Source organism: Hyperoodon ampullatus, assembly GCF_949752795.1.
Source record: "Hyperoodon ampullatus genome assembly, chromosome: 5".
Lineage (NCBI taxonomy): Eukaryota > Metazoa > Chordata > Mammalia > Artiodactyla > Ziphiidae > Hyperoodon > Hyperoodon ampullatus.
Window position 1 is genome coordinate 47,490,670 of NC_136918.1, and position 18,349 is coordinate 47,509,018.

General features: G+C 35.6%; 1 protein-coding gene across 1 annotated transcript; it reads left to right on the top strand.

Moving 5' to 3' along the window:
• Positions 1-541: 541 nt before the first annotated feature.
• On the top strand, positions 542-15,926 carry DCUN1D1 (defective in cullin neddylation 1 domain containing 1). Its single transcript, XM_079704936.1, is given in 8 exon segments — positions 542-752; positions 1,970-2,138; positions 4,340-4,470; positions 10,946-11,004; positions 11,006-11,027; positions 14,029-14,111; positions 14,351-14,447; positions 15,790-15,926. Coding segments are annotated over 8 exon segments (816 nt in total). The 5' UTR covers positions 542-577; the 3' UTR covers positions 15,870-15,926.
• Positions 15,927-18,349: the final 2,423 nt, after the last annotated feature.

The following is an 18,349-nucleotide window of genomic DNA, read 5'->3' on the forward strand; positions in this document are numbered from 1 at the left end:
TTTTTTGTTTGTTTGTTTTTTGCGGTACGAGGGCCTCTCACCGCTGTGGCCTCTCCCATTGCGGAGCACAGGCTCCGGACGCGCAGGCTCAGCGGCCAGGGCTCACGGGCCCAGCCGCTGCGCAGCCTGTGGGATCTTCCCGGACCGGGGCACGAACTCGTGGTCCCTGCATCGGCAGGCGGACTCTCAACCACTGCGCCACCAGGGAAGCCCTTGGTTAAGGTTTTGAGAGTAGCTCTCCTTCCCTTCGAGAGCCTTTGTACATGCGCACAGGACCCAATTTTAGGAGAAATGCAGGGTGGGTGAACTTCTCTTGCCTCTGTCCTAGTTTCTTTCCCCAAATGATACCAATTTTATGTTTTAGATTTTTTAAAAATTTGTCTTTCTGATTAATAGATCGAAAATAAGTCTTGAACTAAACGTTTTAATATTTTATGAGGAAAAAGTACTGCTAAAAATGATTTAGTCAGCAGTATAGAAATACTTAGTCTTTTGTGATGTTACACAGTTTCAGTTTATTTTCTGGTTTCGATAGAACAAGTTGAAATCATCGCAGAAGGATAAAGTTCGTCAGTTTATGATCTTCACACAGTCTAGTGAAAAAACAGCAGTAAGTTGTCTGTCTCAAAATGACTGGAAGTTAGATGTTGCAACAGACAATTTTTTCCAAAATCCTGAACTTTATATACGAGAGAGTGTAAAAGGATCATTGGACAGGAAGAAGTTAGAACAACTATACAATAGATACAAAGGTGAGTGTTTGCTTGTGACTTTAAATATTTTGAACGAGGTTTTCCAAATTTACATGCTGCTTGTGAGAAATCAAATGATACAGAGACCATTAATTGGGTGGATACAGAGCTCTTTAGATCTTAGAATTACTTTAAGAAATCTGAAAAATTATTTTCCTCTTTTCACTAAAATTTCTTCTTAGTGTCTTTATTTCCTCCCCCTTTATCCACCCCCCCTTTCCTCCTTTGTGATCCAATTTGAGAATGGGGGCTGGGGGACTAGGTTTTTTCCCTCATTTTCTTATAAAACTCAGCTGAGCGGATTTTAAGAAAACCTGCCTAATAATTTTAATAACCTTTAAATAATTATAAAGTAATATACACTTAAAAAGTTAATACAGAATAGATTGAATAAGGAAAAAGTTAATAGTTTCTCCATCTTTTGCTTATTTATTCTCCTGAGGGAACCAATATTTAATAGCCTGGTGTCCAACTTTCTGGGTCTTTTATGTTTATGCAGAAATATATACGCAAAAAAAATTTCAAAATTTTTCCAAAAGTGGGATTATATTTTATGCATAGCTCATGCCCCAAAAATCAAAGAATGTGCAAATTTTTTATTCGTAGAGATGTTAGCAAATCACATTTGACAACAGTGTATGAGTGCCTCTTTCTTCTTGTATTTGTATTTAAATTTTTGCTGTCTGAAAAGTAAATATTGATAGTTGGGAGTTTTCTTCTTTAATTTGAACAACATATGTTTGCATTGTGATTAAAATTGAATTGCAGAGTTTATGTTTTTTTCGATATTCTTTAAGAAGTGATTTCTGTAGTGAAATGAACTTTAAGATAAAAAGAATTTCTGTGTATAATACTGTTTAGAGTGCCTCTGTAAAATGTGGCTATGTTCAGTAAAAATCCTTTATCCCTATATAGGAGTGTCTGATTTTCTGAATGTGTGTTAAGTATGGAACTTTTTTCATATGAATAAATGAGACTTAAAAATCAGATGCCTATCTGGGTATATATCTTGCTGTTAATTGCAAGAATGTTGTTTCAGGGGCAAAGTGGCTTTAAATATTACAGGGGGAAAATATCTCATAGAGCAATATTGCTTCATATTTTTGGTCTATCGTGATCATTAAAAAAAATGGAATATAAAGCAATACCTTTCTCAGTTTCAGGAGTAGCACAGTAAAGTATGGCACTGATTTCATGTTGCATTGTTGTTTTTGAAGATCCTCAAGATGAAAATAAAATTGGAATAGATGGTATACAGCAGTTCTGTGATGACCTGGCACTGGATCCGGCCAGCATTAGTGTGTTGATCATCGCGTGGAAGTTCAGAGCAGCAACACAGTGCGAGTTCTCCAAACAGGAGTTCATGGACGGCATGACAGAATTAGGGTGAGTGTATAATTACCATAGGAAATTAGGTACATTACTGTGAGAATTACTGTGGAACTGACATTCATGCCCCCAAACATTGCTATAGATAGAAATGGGCTAATATGCTAGTTCCTTCCCATGTCAAGTTATTTGTGTAGTTAGTACAACCAACTCTATTTGCATTATGCTTTTATCATTTGTTTCTAAGGGAGATTGACTAATGTTAAAATTACGATGCTTTAATATTTTACATGGGTAAGTGAAATGAGCAAGTTTTAAGTTATTTCCTAATGTGAGGCTGTGAACTCTGAATTTACAAACAAACTCCTAGAATTTAAAACCTTGGAAGTTACTAATCACTTTTTGTTCTGCATAGACCTGGACAACTGATTAGCTAAACGTCTTGGTATAAATAGATTGAAAAATCACAGGCAGCGGTTTTACCTGTGGCCTTTAGTTGTCTGTATGTGATGAAGCTCCAAAAGTATTCAATTTGTGGATCGGTAACAGGCTGCCCTTTCTGTTTTTAGTGGGTGCTTTTGAATGATAATAGCTAAACACTTTTTGAACGTTTATTTTCTTTCAGGAACTATGCTAAATAAATACTTCACCTACCACTTCACAACAACTTTGTGAAAGAAGTGGTGTTTATATCCGCATTTTAGAGATGAGGAAATGGAGGTACAGAGAAACTAGAGAGGTAGTATTAGAGCCAGGATTTGGGCTCAGGCATTCTGATTCTTGGGCCTGAGGGACATTGTAATCAGTCAGGGTCCAGGCAAGACACACAAACCATACCAGTAATTTGAGCAGGGTAAATTTTAAAAATTGTTTTATTGTGTAAATGGGGTAAAAGAAAACTCTAAGCATAACAAAGGTGGCAGTTGCAAGAAGCTGCCATCACCCCTGGAACGGAGGGAAGGAAACAAGGAAGGAGCCTAGACACTTAAGAGGATCCCCACAAGGCTGAGATTCCGACCGCAGAAAACAGTGTGTAGCTGCCGTAGGAGCACTCTGCTCTGTTGCCTGCTTCTCTCGTGGAGAAGAAGCTCGCTAGGGGCCACTTGCTGCAGAGCCATGCAAGTTGCCTCCATTGGTGAACACTGCAGGGACCTCCCAACACGCTGAAACCCTTGCTCTCTGCAGAAAACAGACTGGGATAAGAAAAGTTCCTTCGTCCTCTTCCAGCCTTTCATCGCCCTCTCTTGGTAGAACCTAATAGTGAGCCAGCTGGCAAGAAAAATGAAGTTTCACAATTTGTAGTCCACTGCAGATAGTCACAAAGTAGGGCAAAGAAGGGTGAGTTTAAAGCTGAGAGACAATAAATTAATAACTGGCCTAGCCACTATGTTCTACAGCCAAAGCCAACCTTATCCTGAACTTGCTGAAATGTTCTATGCTAGGACAGGTTTCATTAGAACTCTCTTTTTTTTCCCATTTAAAAGTGAGTTTATGTAAAATGTAATGAACTTCCAAATCAAAATTTTAATTTACAAACTAATAATCTGGGAGGTGTTATAAAGAGCATGGAAGGAACATAAAAGCAAAAATGATTTGAAGGAAAAAAAGTGGAATGCTTGGTTTGTGGAATCTATAACAGATCGAAGATTTCTACCTTATGGCTGTTATGTGGAAACTAGGACTTGGTACTTGGACCCTTTCAGCTCCTTGGAAATTGAATGCTTTGCACATATAGAGAAAGTTTAATATTGATTTGAGGTAACTTCAGTTGGAGATGGTTGGAGATGATGTTTATTATGATACTTTGTATATATCAAGAAGTTTTCAAGAGGAATGCTTGTTTCCTCACCTAGTCAAGACACTATGCTTTCAATTTGTTTGGAAGCTAGACATGTGATTTGTTACCATGTAAGGAATATCTACTACAGTTTGAACTGATGATTGTAAAGCTGATTACTATACATTCTCATCTGTTCACTACAGCTGACTTCTACAATTTGGGTGTGTTGACAGTCCAGTGAATTACATAATTAAAAGTAATAGCCCATTTCTTTTAAAAATAGTAGTTATTTATAACATTTAATCATCCCAGATCTTTTCTTCCTCCATCTAACCCCTTCTTATTTATGTAATGTAAAAAGATGAAAATTTAATGGATTTTTAAAGAAGTTCTATGAAATATAAACTGTTGTAGGAATAAATGTTCTTAATATATAGTGAAAAAGTTTATCTTTTATAAACTTAATTTTACAATATAGATGTGACAGCATAGAAAAACTAAAGGCCCAGATACCCAAGATGGAACAAGAATTGAAAGAACCAGGACGATTTAAGGATTTTTACCAGTTTACTTTTAATTTTGCAAAGAATCCAGGACAAAAAGGATTAGGTAAGAATTTTTAAAAATTATATTTGGTGTTTCAGATATATTCAAATACATTGACAGCGTCACGTTTGTAATAGGAAGTTCTATGTTTTGAGCATAAAGTCATTATCAGTTACTGAAAAATACTGAGAAACAGTGAACTTCTAGTTAATCAGAATATACTCCGCCTATTCAATAACAGTGTTACCCTGGATACTATATGTGAACCACTGATTTTTTTTTTTTTAAGAACTACAATACAGAAAATAGTTGTTAAAATTCCACTGACATAGGTATGTATGTTTGATCGTTTATTTTTCAGAAGATATTATAGGATCGTAGGATCATAAGTTTTTCACTATGTATCTGTTGAAATAGCATTGTAAGATTTCTGAGTCACAGAATGCCAGATAAATGTATTCTTTTTTGGTGTGAATTATTTGGAAACTATAAGAAAGAATAAAAAAATGATTATCATTCATAATCTTATCCAGAAATAGCCACTGTTAACAGTTTAGATCAGTCAGTTTATACTGTAGAAACAACCACACATTTGCTTTGGGGATGGCTAAGGGAAGTGGAGGTAAAAGCTACAGTGTAATTTGCAGATTATTCAGAAAAAGTAGACAGTAGCACATAATGCAAAATAATAAATATGAGTGTGAGGGTTTTAGTTAAAAGGAGAAATGAGTAAAAGCAGGAATGGTTGGGAAATGCTTCCTGGGCAAGAAGTGATGAGAACTAAAGGATTTGATATTTGGGCAAGGGTTGATGAAAAATGTTCCAGGGAGACGATAGTTATTAATGAAGGTCTCAGACTTCAGAAATAAGCTTGGCTTCTTTGTGGAAGAGAGAAAATGATTTGATTTTAGTGGGAATGTTTGTTTGGAGCTTAAATTGGTGAGATAAGGCTTCTTTTAAAAACAGGACAGAAAGGCTTAAATTGGAATTTATGGGCAATGGGGTTGCACTGAAGACGATGGTGGCAGTAACAGCCATTTAATGTGAGCTTTTGGTGTGCCTGGCAGTGTGCTGAATACTTTACATACACTGCCTCATTTAGTGTTTAACAACTTTATGAGTTATTCATTCTTTCATTCAGTAATTCACCAGCTGCCATGTGCCAGTCATAGAGTGCTAGACACTTGTTATCCTTATTTGGCAGATGAGGAAACTGAGGCACAGCAAGTTAAATAACTTACCCAATGATGGAAGTGAGTTTTTGATTTTGAAGATACAGTAGTTGGAGAGGCTAATAGGGGCCTCTTGTACTAATCATTCTTTATATTTTAGATTAGAGAGAAAAAAAGCTTTGAGAAAAGGATTATGTGACTAGGAATTAGACTGGAGGAAGTGACTGAAAGCTAGTAGAAGGGATGAATATACAGCATTTGTATTTGAGAATTGGCCTAAAGAGTGACTAAATGTGACTGAATTAAGATTTACAAAATACCTATTAAGGAAAATTCGAAATAATGAAGTCTCCTTTCCAATTAATTTAGGTTGCATCTTATTCTTACAGGAAAATTCTTCATTTTGCAGGCAAAATAAGCTGGGATACCTAGTGTTAGTTTCTCTATCCTGTATCTGTGGCCACAAGTTAACTGGGCTAGTTTTTCTAGTCTCCTCTTTTCTTCCCACAAATAAAAACCAATTAACATCTTCGAACTTACATGTATATACTAAAAGAATTATTTCTTTGTGTTTAGAAATGTAGCACAATGTTTTGATACCATTAGAGAAAATGTTTTGAATCTCAAGTGTTGATTTAAAGGGGCTGAACCTATTCCTTAGTTATAACCCTACCCCTTACTAGAGCACAAAATAAATGATGTTTTTGGGTGACTATGTAGTCTTGATATTGAATCTTAGTTTTTATTATATTTGGTGAAGATAAGGCAAAATTAACATTTTTATACCTGTTCGATATATCAATATGATGGTAAATTGGAATTTTAGATTACAGGAAAAGTTGAGAAAAATATTGTGCTGAAGAATTCGATTTTAAAATTATGTTTTATTCTATTATGTAGTAAGTATTGAGCTTAAGAAAAATGTCACATTGTTTAATGGGTGTAGAGTTTCTGTTTTGTAAGATGAAGAGTTCTGGAGATTCATTGTACAACACTGTGAATGTAACTAACACTACTGAACTGTACACTGAAAAATGGTTAAGATGATAAATTTTATGTGTATTTAACCACAATTTAGAAGTTGTTTTAAAAAAAGCCCTGAACCATAGAATATGCAACACAGAGTGAGCCCTGATGTAAAATACTGGACTTTAGTTAATAATATTGGCTCATCAGTTATAAGAAATATACCACACTAAAACAGTATCTTAAAAATAGTGGAAATGGGGGGAAGGTGGGGTAAAGGTATATGGGAACTCTGTACTTTCTGCTCAGTTTTTCCATAAACCTAAAACTAAAAAAGTCCTAATTAAAAAAAAAGACAAAATGTAATAAAAGACAAATCATAATTTCTCTTTTTGTTTTGCATTGGTATTGGGTGTCAGGAAATGTAATGACTTGCTTAGTTGAAGAACTTAATTAAACAGAAAACAGTTTTCTTGACAGCCTTTCTAAGGGTTCACAGGGCTCTTAAATTATAATATTTGGCAGAAAGGAATTAGGAGATCGTAGGAGAGGAGGTGAGGCCCAAACAAATTGGCAAAGAGTGACAGTGACAGCACTGTGGTTTATTTATAAATAGCTGTGCTAATTCTAATGAGAGCTGGTGTTTTCCATATTTTCTCATTTTCTCTAACCTTATTTCTTGTGACACCAGGATAGGGTACTTCCTCTGTCATCATCTGCTTCAGTCACCTGCCATGGTCTTCTGAATCATAAATTTGAAAGGGATTTCATAAGTCCTGTGTTAAATCTAACCTATGCAAAGTAGCACCTGTACCTGATGCTCATTTAGCTTTTATGTTTGAATGTACAGGGTGGGGCTTGAACACACATTGTTTTAGAAAGTGGTCCATTCTTATCACAGAATACTCTTCTTTGCTATCACAAAGTTTTTCCTTATTAAGCTAACATCTTTGTCTTTATAACTTTTACCATTGTTCTTATTTGACCTTTGCTGCAGCACAAAGGAAGTTTAACCATTGTTTTTCTCATTTATCCCTTCTCCTTTTTTTCAGGTCAGCATTCCAAATTTTAACTGTTCTTCATTTGAGAAGACCTTTGTTATTCCGTTGCTGTCACCCCTAGATAACATTTCCAATTTCTCAGTTTCTCTCAAAATAGAGTTCTTAAAGCTGAACATAATACTCCAGAAGGAGGCTATTTAATGTAGAATACTGTGGGTCTGTTATTTTTTACCAGACTGTTCGTTCTATTAATTTGTTCAAAAATTACATTTGTTTTTTACAGCCATGGTATTTTTAGGACCATCCTGAACTTTCTTAAAGTCTGTAGGTTATTTTCTTATGAACTGTTGTGGTTCAGCTAGAATGTTATACCTATGCAGTTGATTTAAACATTTTTAACATTACTTGTTAAACATTCATTTAATATTCAGAAATAATTTTATAGAGTGTTTTTAATGTGTATTTTCATTTACGTAATCCCATTTGCTTCTCATAACAACCCTTGGAGCTAAGTAAAAAACCTCTTTGTCATAAAGATGAGGAAAGTCATGGTCAGAGAGGCTGACATATTAAGGTCACATAACTTTAGAGTTGGTAGAATTGGGACTCAACCTCAGATCTTCTGATTCCACATTTTTTTTTTTTTTTCCGGTACGCGGGCCTCTCACTGTTGTGGGCTCTCCCGCCGCGGAGCACAGGCTCCGGATGCGCAGGCTCAGCGGCCATGGCTCACGGGTCCAGCCGCTCCGAGGCATGTGGGATCCTCCCGGACCGGGGCACGAACCCGTGTCCCCTGCATCGGCATGCGGACTCTCAACCACTGCGCCACCAGGGAAGCCCCCTGATTCCACATTTTATATTCTTTTTATTATATTAGGTTGTGCTAACTATAGATATCTCTAGGTAAATTAAGACTTTGTGAATAGGATTTTAAATCCCCATTCATCCTCCCTAGTGAGTTGGCAACATTTTGTTCCCCTTAGGGATGGTGTTTGGATCCAGTCTCAGTTCATTTCCATATTCATCTGTCACTCAGTTGATCATCTTTTATGAAACACATTGCCCTTGTTGATTCAGTTTGAAAGAATGACACTGGGATTACCTCTGTTTGCATTTTAAATTTTATTATAAGGCCTTAAGGATTCATTCTGCAAGTATCTCAGTTTTAGGTAATACTATTATTAGGACTTGCTTGTGTCTTTTTCTCTGTGTTATCCTTCTGTTTATTCTAACTGCGGTTGTTGCTTCTTGTTACATTATTATTGACTTTGTTCTCTTTCCAAAACTGCTTCAGAATCTATAATAATAATTTTTAAAATTATTAAAAATAAACAATAGTAATAGTAAGGACACGTTATTTACCAGGCACTGTTCCAATGTTTTAGGTGTGTTCACTCGTTTAATTATTACAACAACCCTGTGAGGGTAGGTACTGTTATCTTTTTTTTTAAACTGAATTACCGAGAGGTGAACTTAGTTGCCCGAGGCTACTTAATTAGCGGTGGAGTTGAGATTTAAGAGGCTAAACTACTATATTAAACCACTTCTCTCTAGCTGGGTTGTTCCTTTGTCACTCAGACATTTCTAACTAAAGGGCAGCTTTCCTTCCTCCCTCCCTCCCTCCCTCCCTCCCTTCCTCCCTTCCTTCCTTCCTTCCTTCCTTCCTTCCTTCCTTCCTTCCTTCCTTTCTTCCTTTCTTCCTTTCCTTCCTTCCTCCTTCCCTCCCTCCCTCCTTCCCTCCCTTCCTTCCTCCCTTCCTTTCCGTGTGTGTGTGTGTGTGTGTGTGTGTGTGTCCGTGTGTGTCCCCGTCCGTACTGCGCGGCTTACGGGATTTTAGTTCCCTGACCAGGGATTGAACCTGGGGCCCTGGCAGTGAGAGTGCTGAATCCTAACCACTGGACCACCAGGGAATTCCCTAAAGGGCAGTTTTTCATATGCTTGTGGCAATTGACATTTTATCCCTGTACAACTTAATCTTACGTGTTTCAGCTCCTAATAATAACTTATTAATCTTTTTGAATATTCCTGTTTCATCCAAAAACATTTATTGGCTGGTTACTCTGAGAGCATGGAATTAGGAACATCTTAAGTCTGTCGGTGAGTTTGCATAGGAACATCTTAAGTCTGTCGGTGAGTTTGCAAAGTCTTCACAAAGATTATAATTTTTGAGCCTTGAAGAATGAATATGTGTTTTCAAAGCCAAAAGAAAAAGAAGCCATCTCTAATGTGGAGAGATTAGAAAGTTCAGTTGCTTAGAGGTGAGAGACATAGCACCTTTGAGAAACTGCAAGTAAGTTCATTTGATTAGAAATGTAGATTTTTATCTGAAGGCAGTAGGAAATATTGCAGATTTTAAAAAGTTAATAGACTTTATTTTTTGAACTGCTTTAGATTTACAGCAAAATTGAGCAGAAGGTACAGAGATTTCCCAACTACTCCCTTCCCCCACACCATGTATAGCTTCTCCCATTATCACATCCCCACCAGAATGGTGCATTTGTTACAGTTGTACCTACATTGACACATCATTATCATCCAAAGTTCAACTTCACAGTAGGGTTCACTCTTTTTTTTTTTTTTTTAATTTTATTGAAATATAGTTGATGTACAATGTTGTGTTAGTTTCTGGTGTATAGCAAAGTAATTCAGTTATATATATATGGGATACATACAAGATTCTTTTCCATTATAGGTTATTACAAGATATTGAGTATAGTTCCCTATGCTATACAGTAGGTCCTTGTTGGTTCCCTACTCCATATATAGTAGTGTGTATATCTTAATCCCATACTCCTAATTTATCCCTCCCCTAGGGTTCACTGTTAATGTTGTAAATTCTATGAGTTTGGACAAATGTATAATGACATGTATCCACCATAATAGCTTCATACAGAGAAGTTTCACTCTCCCTAATAAACCTCTGTGCTCTGCCTGTTCATCCTTTCCTCCCTCCTAACCCCTGGCAACCACTGATCTTTTTACTATCTCCATAGCTTTGCCTTTTCCAGAATGTCATATAGTTGGAATCATGCAGTATGTAGCCTTTGCAGATTGACTTCTTCACTTAATAATATTATTATGCATTTGTTTTCCTCCGTATCTTTTCATGGCTTGAAAGCTCATTTCATTTTGGCAGTGAATAATTTTCCTTCATCTGGATGTACCACAGTTTATATATCTGTCTACCTACTAAAGGACATCTTGGTTGCTTCCAAGTTTTGGCAGTTATGACTTCTCTAAACATCCATGTGCAGGTTTTTGTGTGGATATAAGTTTTCAGTTCATTTGGGAAAATACCCAGGAGTGTGATTGCTGGATTATATGGTAAGCGTATGTTTAGTTTTGTAAGAAACTGCCAAACTGCTCCAAAGTGGCTGTACTATTTTGCATTCCCACCAGCAATGAATGAGAGCTCCTGTTGCTTCACATCCTCGTCAGCATTTGGTGTTCTCAGTGTTTTGGATTTTGGCCATTCCAAAAGGTGTGTAGTGGTATCTCATTGTCGTTTTAATCATTGAAGAATTTTAACATGGAAGTGAAACCAAATTTATATGCCTGAAAGGTCCATCTGAAAGCAGTGTCGTCCTTTAAAAGGTGTGGAGGCAGAACTAGAGGAAGAGAAATTGGTCATGAAGCTGTTGCAGTGATTTAGCTAGACATGAAGAGGACCCTAGCATAGGCCCTAGCAAGGGATGGAGAAGAGAGAGAGATTTAAAAGGTACTTAGAAGCCAAAATGAGAAAGCTTTGATTGAAAGTGTGATGAGGAAGTTAGTCTTAACTCCCATTTGGGGATATTTGGAAGTGTGGGGGGGTATTTTTGGTATTGTTATAACGACTGAGGGTTTCTACTGGGATTAGGGGTCTGTCTGCTAAATGACCTGCAGTGCATAGGACTTCATTTCCTTACAATGAAAAATTGTGTTTCATTGAGAAACACTGTAGGGTGATGACATTCATTGAGAGAAAAAAAAATGGTAGGTCTGTAGAGGTAAGATAATGAGTTCAGTTTGAGCCCTGTTGAATTTGAGTTGTTTGTGGATATCCAGTTGAAGATGTCCTTAGGCAATTAGATGTAAGAATCTAGAATATAGAAAGAGCAGTTTCAGATTTAGGACTTGTTAGAGATGGTTTGAGCGTGTAACTTGAAAAAAGGTAAAGGTTTGAAAAATCTACTGAGAGAAGTAGAGGTGGTTATTGCTGACGTACAGTGTTACAGAACATCAACATTTAATGGACAAATGGAGGAAGAGGAGCAGTAAAAGAAAATAAGGCCAGAGAGGACAGAGGAAAATCAATAGAGTGATACCATTAAAGCTGAGAGAAGCGACAGTTCCATCCAGGAGGTGTACTCAATTTTGTCAAGTACGGCAGAGAGCCAAGTAAATTAAGGACTTAAAGGTTTATTTGGCAACCAGAAGGGCTTGGTGACCCTTCAGAGATTACTTTCAGTGGGGTGAGTGACAGAGGTGGACACTAGTTTATAGAATTAAAATGTGTGGTAGGTGAGGAAATTGAACAATGAATGTAGATTACAAAAAGTTCTTTTAACTACCTGAACTTTCAAACATCATATAGGTACACTCCTATTCTTGTAATATTCTTAGGTTAGTATATCAGCTGAGAAATGGGCCTCTATAGGTGTCTCATGGTTTACAGTTATTTGAATATTTCATTGTTTCTCATCCTTTTCTAAAAATTAATTGAAAAGGGAAAAAAATGCTAACACTAGTAATAAGCTTAGTTCTCATAAATTTAATGCATTTGAAGTGAAGAAGGATATCATTAAGCATGCTAATAACAGCAAATCCTACTATACATGCTAATAACAGCGATCTTACTGCACTTAAGCTAGACAATTATATGTTTGGTTGGTAAAGAAAAGAATAAAATTAAAGAACCTGGAAGGAATATTTGATACAGAGCTTTAAAGACTGCAAAGATTAAAAAGGAATTGTGATTAGGGATTGTTGTCATATTTCTAGTTCTTTTAAAACATGGGGATCTGAACTTGACTATCAGACATGTTTTCATGAGCACATTAAAAATAAAAGTAGAAGACTCCATGAACTCTCTCAAGATGATCTGTGAAGGGAAGGAGAAAGGGTAGCTTGTAAGGGAATGGAGAGATACAAGAAAGATTTATTAAAGATAGGTGATAACTTGAGCATGTTCCTTTGTGGGGGGGAAAGCTGGAAGACAGGGCAAAGTTGAAGATACAGGGAGAGAAGAAAATTAATCAGTAGACCAGATTCCTTGAAAAGGCAGGATGGCATATTGGATCCATAGTAATGGTGTTAGGGACTTAACCTGGGATGGGAGAAGAGGCACCTTTTCCAAGGAAACTTGTTCATTCAGCAGTTTCTGAATGCCTGCTGTGTGTTTCAGTATGCTAGTTTGGGGATATGTAGTCCCTATCCTTGAAGAGGTTAGGGTCTAGTGAAGATGGGGGATTTTTTTGCCTTAAGTCCTATATGTTTTTTTTCAGGTAGGATGTGAGCCTTTTTGGAGCCTTTCCTAGTCTTTCATGATTCCTCAGATTATCCAGAGTAGTTTGGAGATCATATCTAAAAGGACTTTTAAGTTACTTGGGGTGTAATTTTTCCTGACCTGGAAATGTAAATTTACTCATAAAAGCTTGACCTAACTACTTTAGTTCCTTGAAAGAGATCATAGTTCTTTCTCTCTGTTGTTATGACAGATATAGTTTTTTGTCATGTGGTAATATTGCTTCTTTATCCTTATCGGCTCCCAAACCAGATAAATAGTCATTTATATCCTCTTCATCAAACTTTTAAAAAGACAAATCTTAGTTTATTATTAATTTTAAAATTTTAATATTCTTAATGGTCTCCTTGAGGATCAGTCAGCCAACAACTTGGAGTGTAAGGTTGGTTAGGATTGTGGGTAGTAATTCTTTGTGTTACAGCTTATAGGTGTACCTCAGTGATTTACAGCTGGGGGCAGTTTTGCCTCCCAGGGGACCTTCGTCAATATGTGGAGATACTTTTGGTTGTCACCACTGGGGATGGGGCAGAACTGCTACTGGCATCTAGTGGATAGAGGCCAGGGATGCTGCTAATGCTGTAATGCATGCACAGGACAGCTTCCCACAACAAAAAATTGTCTGCCCCAGAATGTCAAAAGTGCTGAGGTCAAGAAACACTGGTGTACATTAATATTTGAATACTTATGAGCTAGTCAAACATGCTTACCTACGTTATCTCATTTAAACTTCAGAAACCCCTTATGAGGTAAGTGATACCCTTCTTGCCCTGAAGGCACCATTCATTTGTGATGGAAGCAGGATACAAAGCTTGGACTTAACTCTATAGGAAATTTTTATTATGTAAGTATTCAGGACACAAGCCTTTTTTTTTTTTTTTTTTTTTTTAAGGCTATCTTTTGTCTTACCTGGTGTTTTTTTTTTCAGGGACAAATATTCCTGACATTTGAAGTATATAATTTATTTTTAATATTACAGATCTAGAAATGGCCATTGCCTACTGGAATTTAGTGCTTAATGGAAGATTTAAATTCTTAGACTTATGGAATAAATTTTTGTTGGTAAGTTCATATTTTCTGCAGTTTGGTGTTTTCTCTAAACTTTTGCTTTGTTTGAAGATAAATTAACATTTTAAAGCATAACTAACTCATTTCAGAGCATGTAATGGACATAGAATGAAAAATTTGATTTCCAGAATTTTATTACATAGGTCGTTTTGCATTCTTGTATTTGGCATCATCTGGACTGTTTTTTTGAAACTCTTTTTAGTGATTTGGATGCTTCTTTTTTTTTTTAATAGGAACATCATAAACGATCAATACCAAAAGATACTTGGAATCTTCTTTTAGACTTCAGTACAATGATTGCAGATGACATGTCTAATTATGATGAAGAAGGTAATGAACATTTTGCTCTACCAGTTTTTTGAAAAATTTGTCTTCTTTTATCACACACTCTTGAACATCTTGTCTACTTCTGTTTTTCTTAGAGTTAGATTTCCCTCTTCTGAGCTTTTATTTGTGCTCTTCTGAATGTATGAAATACCTTCATCTTCTTTACCAATCTGCATTGTTTCCTTAAATACCAACTCTGTGTATTCATATCTTGCAGAAAGGCATGAGTACTTTTCATCCATGTTTTAGATTTTCAGTTTACTTTAGGAACCTGTTCTTTTCTTAATGTACTTTTATAGTACTTGTATATGTATTTTTTGTTGTTGTCTGTTTGTTTTGTCTGTGAACTTGATCGTAAACTCCTTAAGTTTAGTGACCTTGTCCAAATGGAAATGGTTTAGTTTCCTACTGTAGTACTCTTGGCATTCAGTAAATATTCACTGATTGAATCCTTTTCTGCTGTTTCTTCATGTACGTATAAGGATGATTTTGCCATCCACTATCAGGACATGTGCTTTTGTTTTTCTGGAACTGGCAGTGATTTACATTCGTTTCTTCACGCATACTTACCTGGTTCCCCTTGAGAATTAGCAGGATTTTTTTTTTTTGATATTGTTGAATAGACAGGTATTCTTTGAAAAATCTCTAGTAACCTTGGTCTCCTTAAAAGTGTCCTGGAACTACTTAATGTAACCAAAGATACTGTTATTTCCTTATCTTTGTTTTCATTGTCATGTATTGTCTTCTTTAAGAAGTGAGAAATGACTGATAATTGATAACTGTGCTTTCTGTTAGACCTTACACGAAAGTGAAGAACTTCCTGATTTGGAGGTTGGCATAGAGAAGAGGCATGTATAGAAGCATGCATATATGTAATTTAAAATCCTTTAGTAATTTATTATCATGAAATAGATTAGAGTTTGATCCTTATTGTTAATTTCCTTTGTAAGATTGCCACAAAGTGCAAAAAAAGATTAACTCCAACCTACTGTGCTTTCAGCAGCACTGGCAGCATGTCATCATATCAAGGTCAGATTTGACCAGATTACTTCAGTGGCCTGACTTCAGTGGCCCTCAGAAAATCATAATATTATTAGTTACCAGAAGGGTTATTTTTTATCATTCAAGGAATTATCAAGTGTTGGAATAATAGAGAAGGGAGAAAGGAATATTCTAGGTAGAAACTCTAAAGAGCTAGGAATTTGGAAGTCCTATCTGTGGGAATACTTATAATGACATACTTTAACAATTATGGGGAAGATATTTTTTAAAAAATAAAGGATTCTATTAAAATGTTAGCCTTATTTCTGTTTTTCTTTCTTTCCTTTCTCCCCCCTCCCCACAGGAGCATGGCCTGTTCTTATTGATGACTTTGTGGAATTTGCACGCCCTCAAATTGCTGGGACAAAAAGTACAACAGTGTAGCACTAAAGGAACCTTCTAGAATGTACATAGTCTGTACAATAAATACAATGGAAAATTGCACAGTCAATTTCTGCTGGCTGGACTGAACTGAAGATCAATCCTCACAATTCAGACTGAGGGTTGAGACAAAACTTTAAGGATACATCTTGGACCATATCGTATTTCATTCTTCTAATGGTGGTTTGGGCTTGTCTTCTAGTCTGGGCCGCTCTAAACATTTATTATTCCAACATTGTGGATTTCATCTTATATCTGTGGACCATCCTAGTTTATTCTCCCATAAGTCTTAGAAGCTTTATGGTGATTATTTTGAAGTTTCCATTCTTGCATAAAGCACAATGCTGTCTTCATCAGAAAACAGTTTGGCATAAGAATTAAACGTGAACATCACAATTTATAAAAACTTCTTAAATATATGCTTTGGGCTAGTTGCAAAGACTATGCTGATAGCACTTCCAGTGAGAGTGATATATTTAAGTGTACCAGATCTGGAATGGTGTTTTGGTATGGGGGGATTTTTTTTTTCCTGGCAAATCACATGTATTGTTAACGTGAGTAGAGTATCTGTTGAAAAAAAAGTCAAAATAACCAACGTGAAAAATTTTTAGGATAACTTGATGTGCCTACCCAAAATTTTACTGTGTTTTAGACCCTCGATTTCAGAAGGTTCCACAGAACTAGTCTGCACTTATCTTACCCATGTTTATATATAGTTGTCTTACAGGGGGTTTTATTTAGAAAAACATCTGCATAATGTTAGATTCTACTCCTGTCTACATTATGCACTCCATAATTGGATTTCATTATGATTTTGAAACGCTTATATGCCTGTTGAGTAAGTTAAACTATTTAATTTGTTTTGAATGTTTTAGATTGCTACATAATACAATATTCTAAATTTAGGCATGAGGGTTTATTTTTGTTTTTTGGGTTTTTTTGGTCAGCGCACTATGGAACACAAATGAAATTCTCTTAATTTATAAGATAGTAGGAATTAAATTTTGAAAATGGTTGTAATGAGCCATAAAGTTCAATTCTTATAATATAGGTACTGCTCTTTCAGACAAATAGTCCATTTTTGATGACTTCTTATTTTGTTGAAATTGCTTTAACTGCTAATCACTGGTTGCCAAATATTTCAGGAGCAAAGATTTTCAAGCAGGCATGCATTTGATGCAAAGTACCAATCTGGCTTCTATTTTCGTAAATTATTTAATTTCTACTGTTCTTTGTTTCACTCAGATTAGCTCAGTTTTCACATCAAAGCAGAACTCTGTCTTGTATGTTTTGGTTTTTTTTTCTTCATTACAAGACCCATGAACTGCTTTCATGCTGAAAATGTTGATTTCTTTGTTCACTTCTTGACCTGTGAAGAAGGGTTTATTGCTTTCTTAAACATTTCTATAAGGCAGGTTAAAAAATGTAAAATTTCAGATATTGGATGACTGGTTTTTAGCAGGAGTAGATTTTGCTTGGTGTATCCAGGCACTCTAAGTTCTAATGTTGAAATTATCAAAGGTATGTACTTCAGAATAGCAGTACATTATAAGGTATATGCGGAAATGATTTTAAGAAACAATGATATGTTAAAACTACTTTTTATTTACGATTTTGAAATTGACTAGAAAGCTTTTCCCATAGATATTAATATTCTAATCATAACTTTAATTCAAGAATATGATTCTATCAAAAGAAAATTTTGAAAATTTCTATTCAGGTTACTGGAATTGGTTATTAAAAAAAGAAAAGAAAAAAGAAGAATCCTGCTGCTTTCAGTATTTCCTGATTTCATATTTGTAAATATTAAGAGGAACTTCAATTATGAAAAATTTTAAAAAGATATATATATATAAATGTACTATTTTGTTTCCTGTCTTGAAGATTTTGAGTTATGGTATTGTTTTTGAATTGATTACTTAATTCCAGTATGCTGTGTTTTGAAATGAGATCCGATTAGCTTTTTTTCCCCAATATAAATTGTTTTTCATAAAAGTCTGATATTGATTCGTGGCCTAGTGCCTTGGGTTTTACAGACTTTTCCTTTTAAATGCAAGACCTTTTCAACAAAATAGTGTTTGTCATCAGTTTGGTACTAAACATTTATAATTACTATGTAATTATAAACAAAAAAATACATAAAGCTTTGAATATAATCATGTAGCATAAAAGTTAAGGTTGTTAACTCTATGATGGCATCTTAGAATTAAACAATACTATTACTAGGGCTGAAAAGAGAAGACTGATTTAATGTGGTGTGGTTATTCTGAGGATACATGTCTGGTTACAGGGAATATTTTGTACTAAAAAATGCTTACACATAATGGCCGTGTGTGTGTGAGTGTGTGTGAAAGAGAGAGATTGACAGGTTGAAAGAGACACACATGCTCACGCGCACACACACACACACACACACAACTTGAATTGCTTTAATTCATTAGTGTTTCAGTCTTCATTCTGGTAAACTCCCCATGCTGATTCTT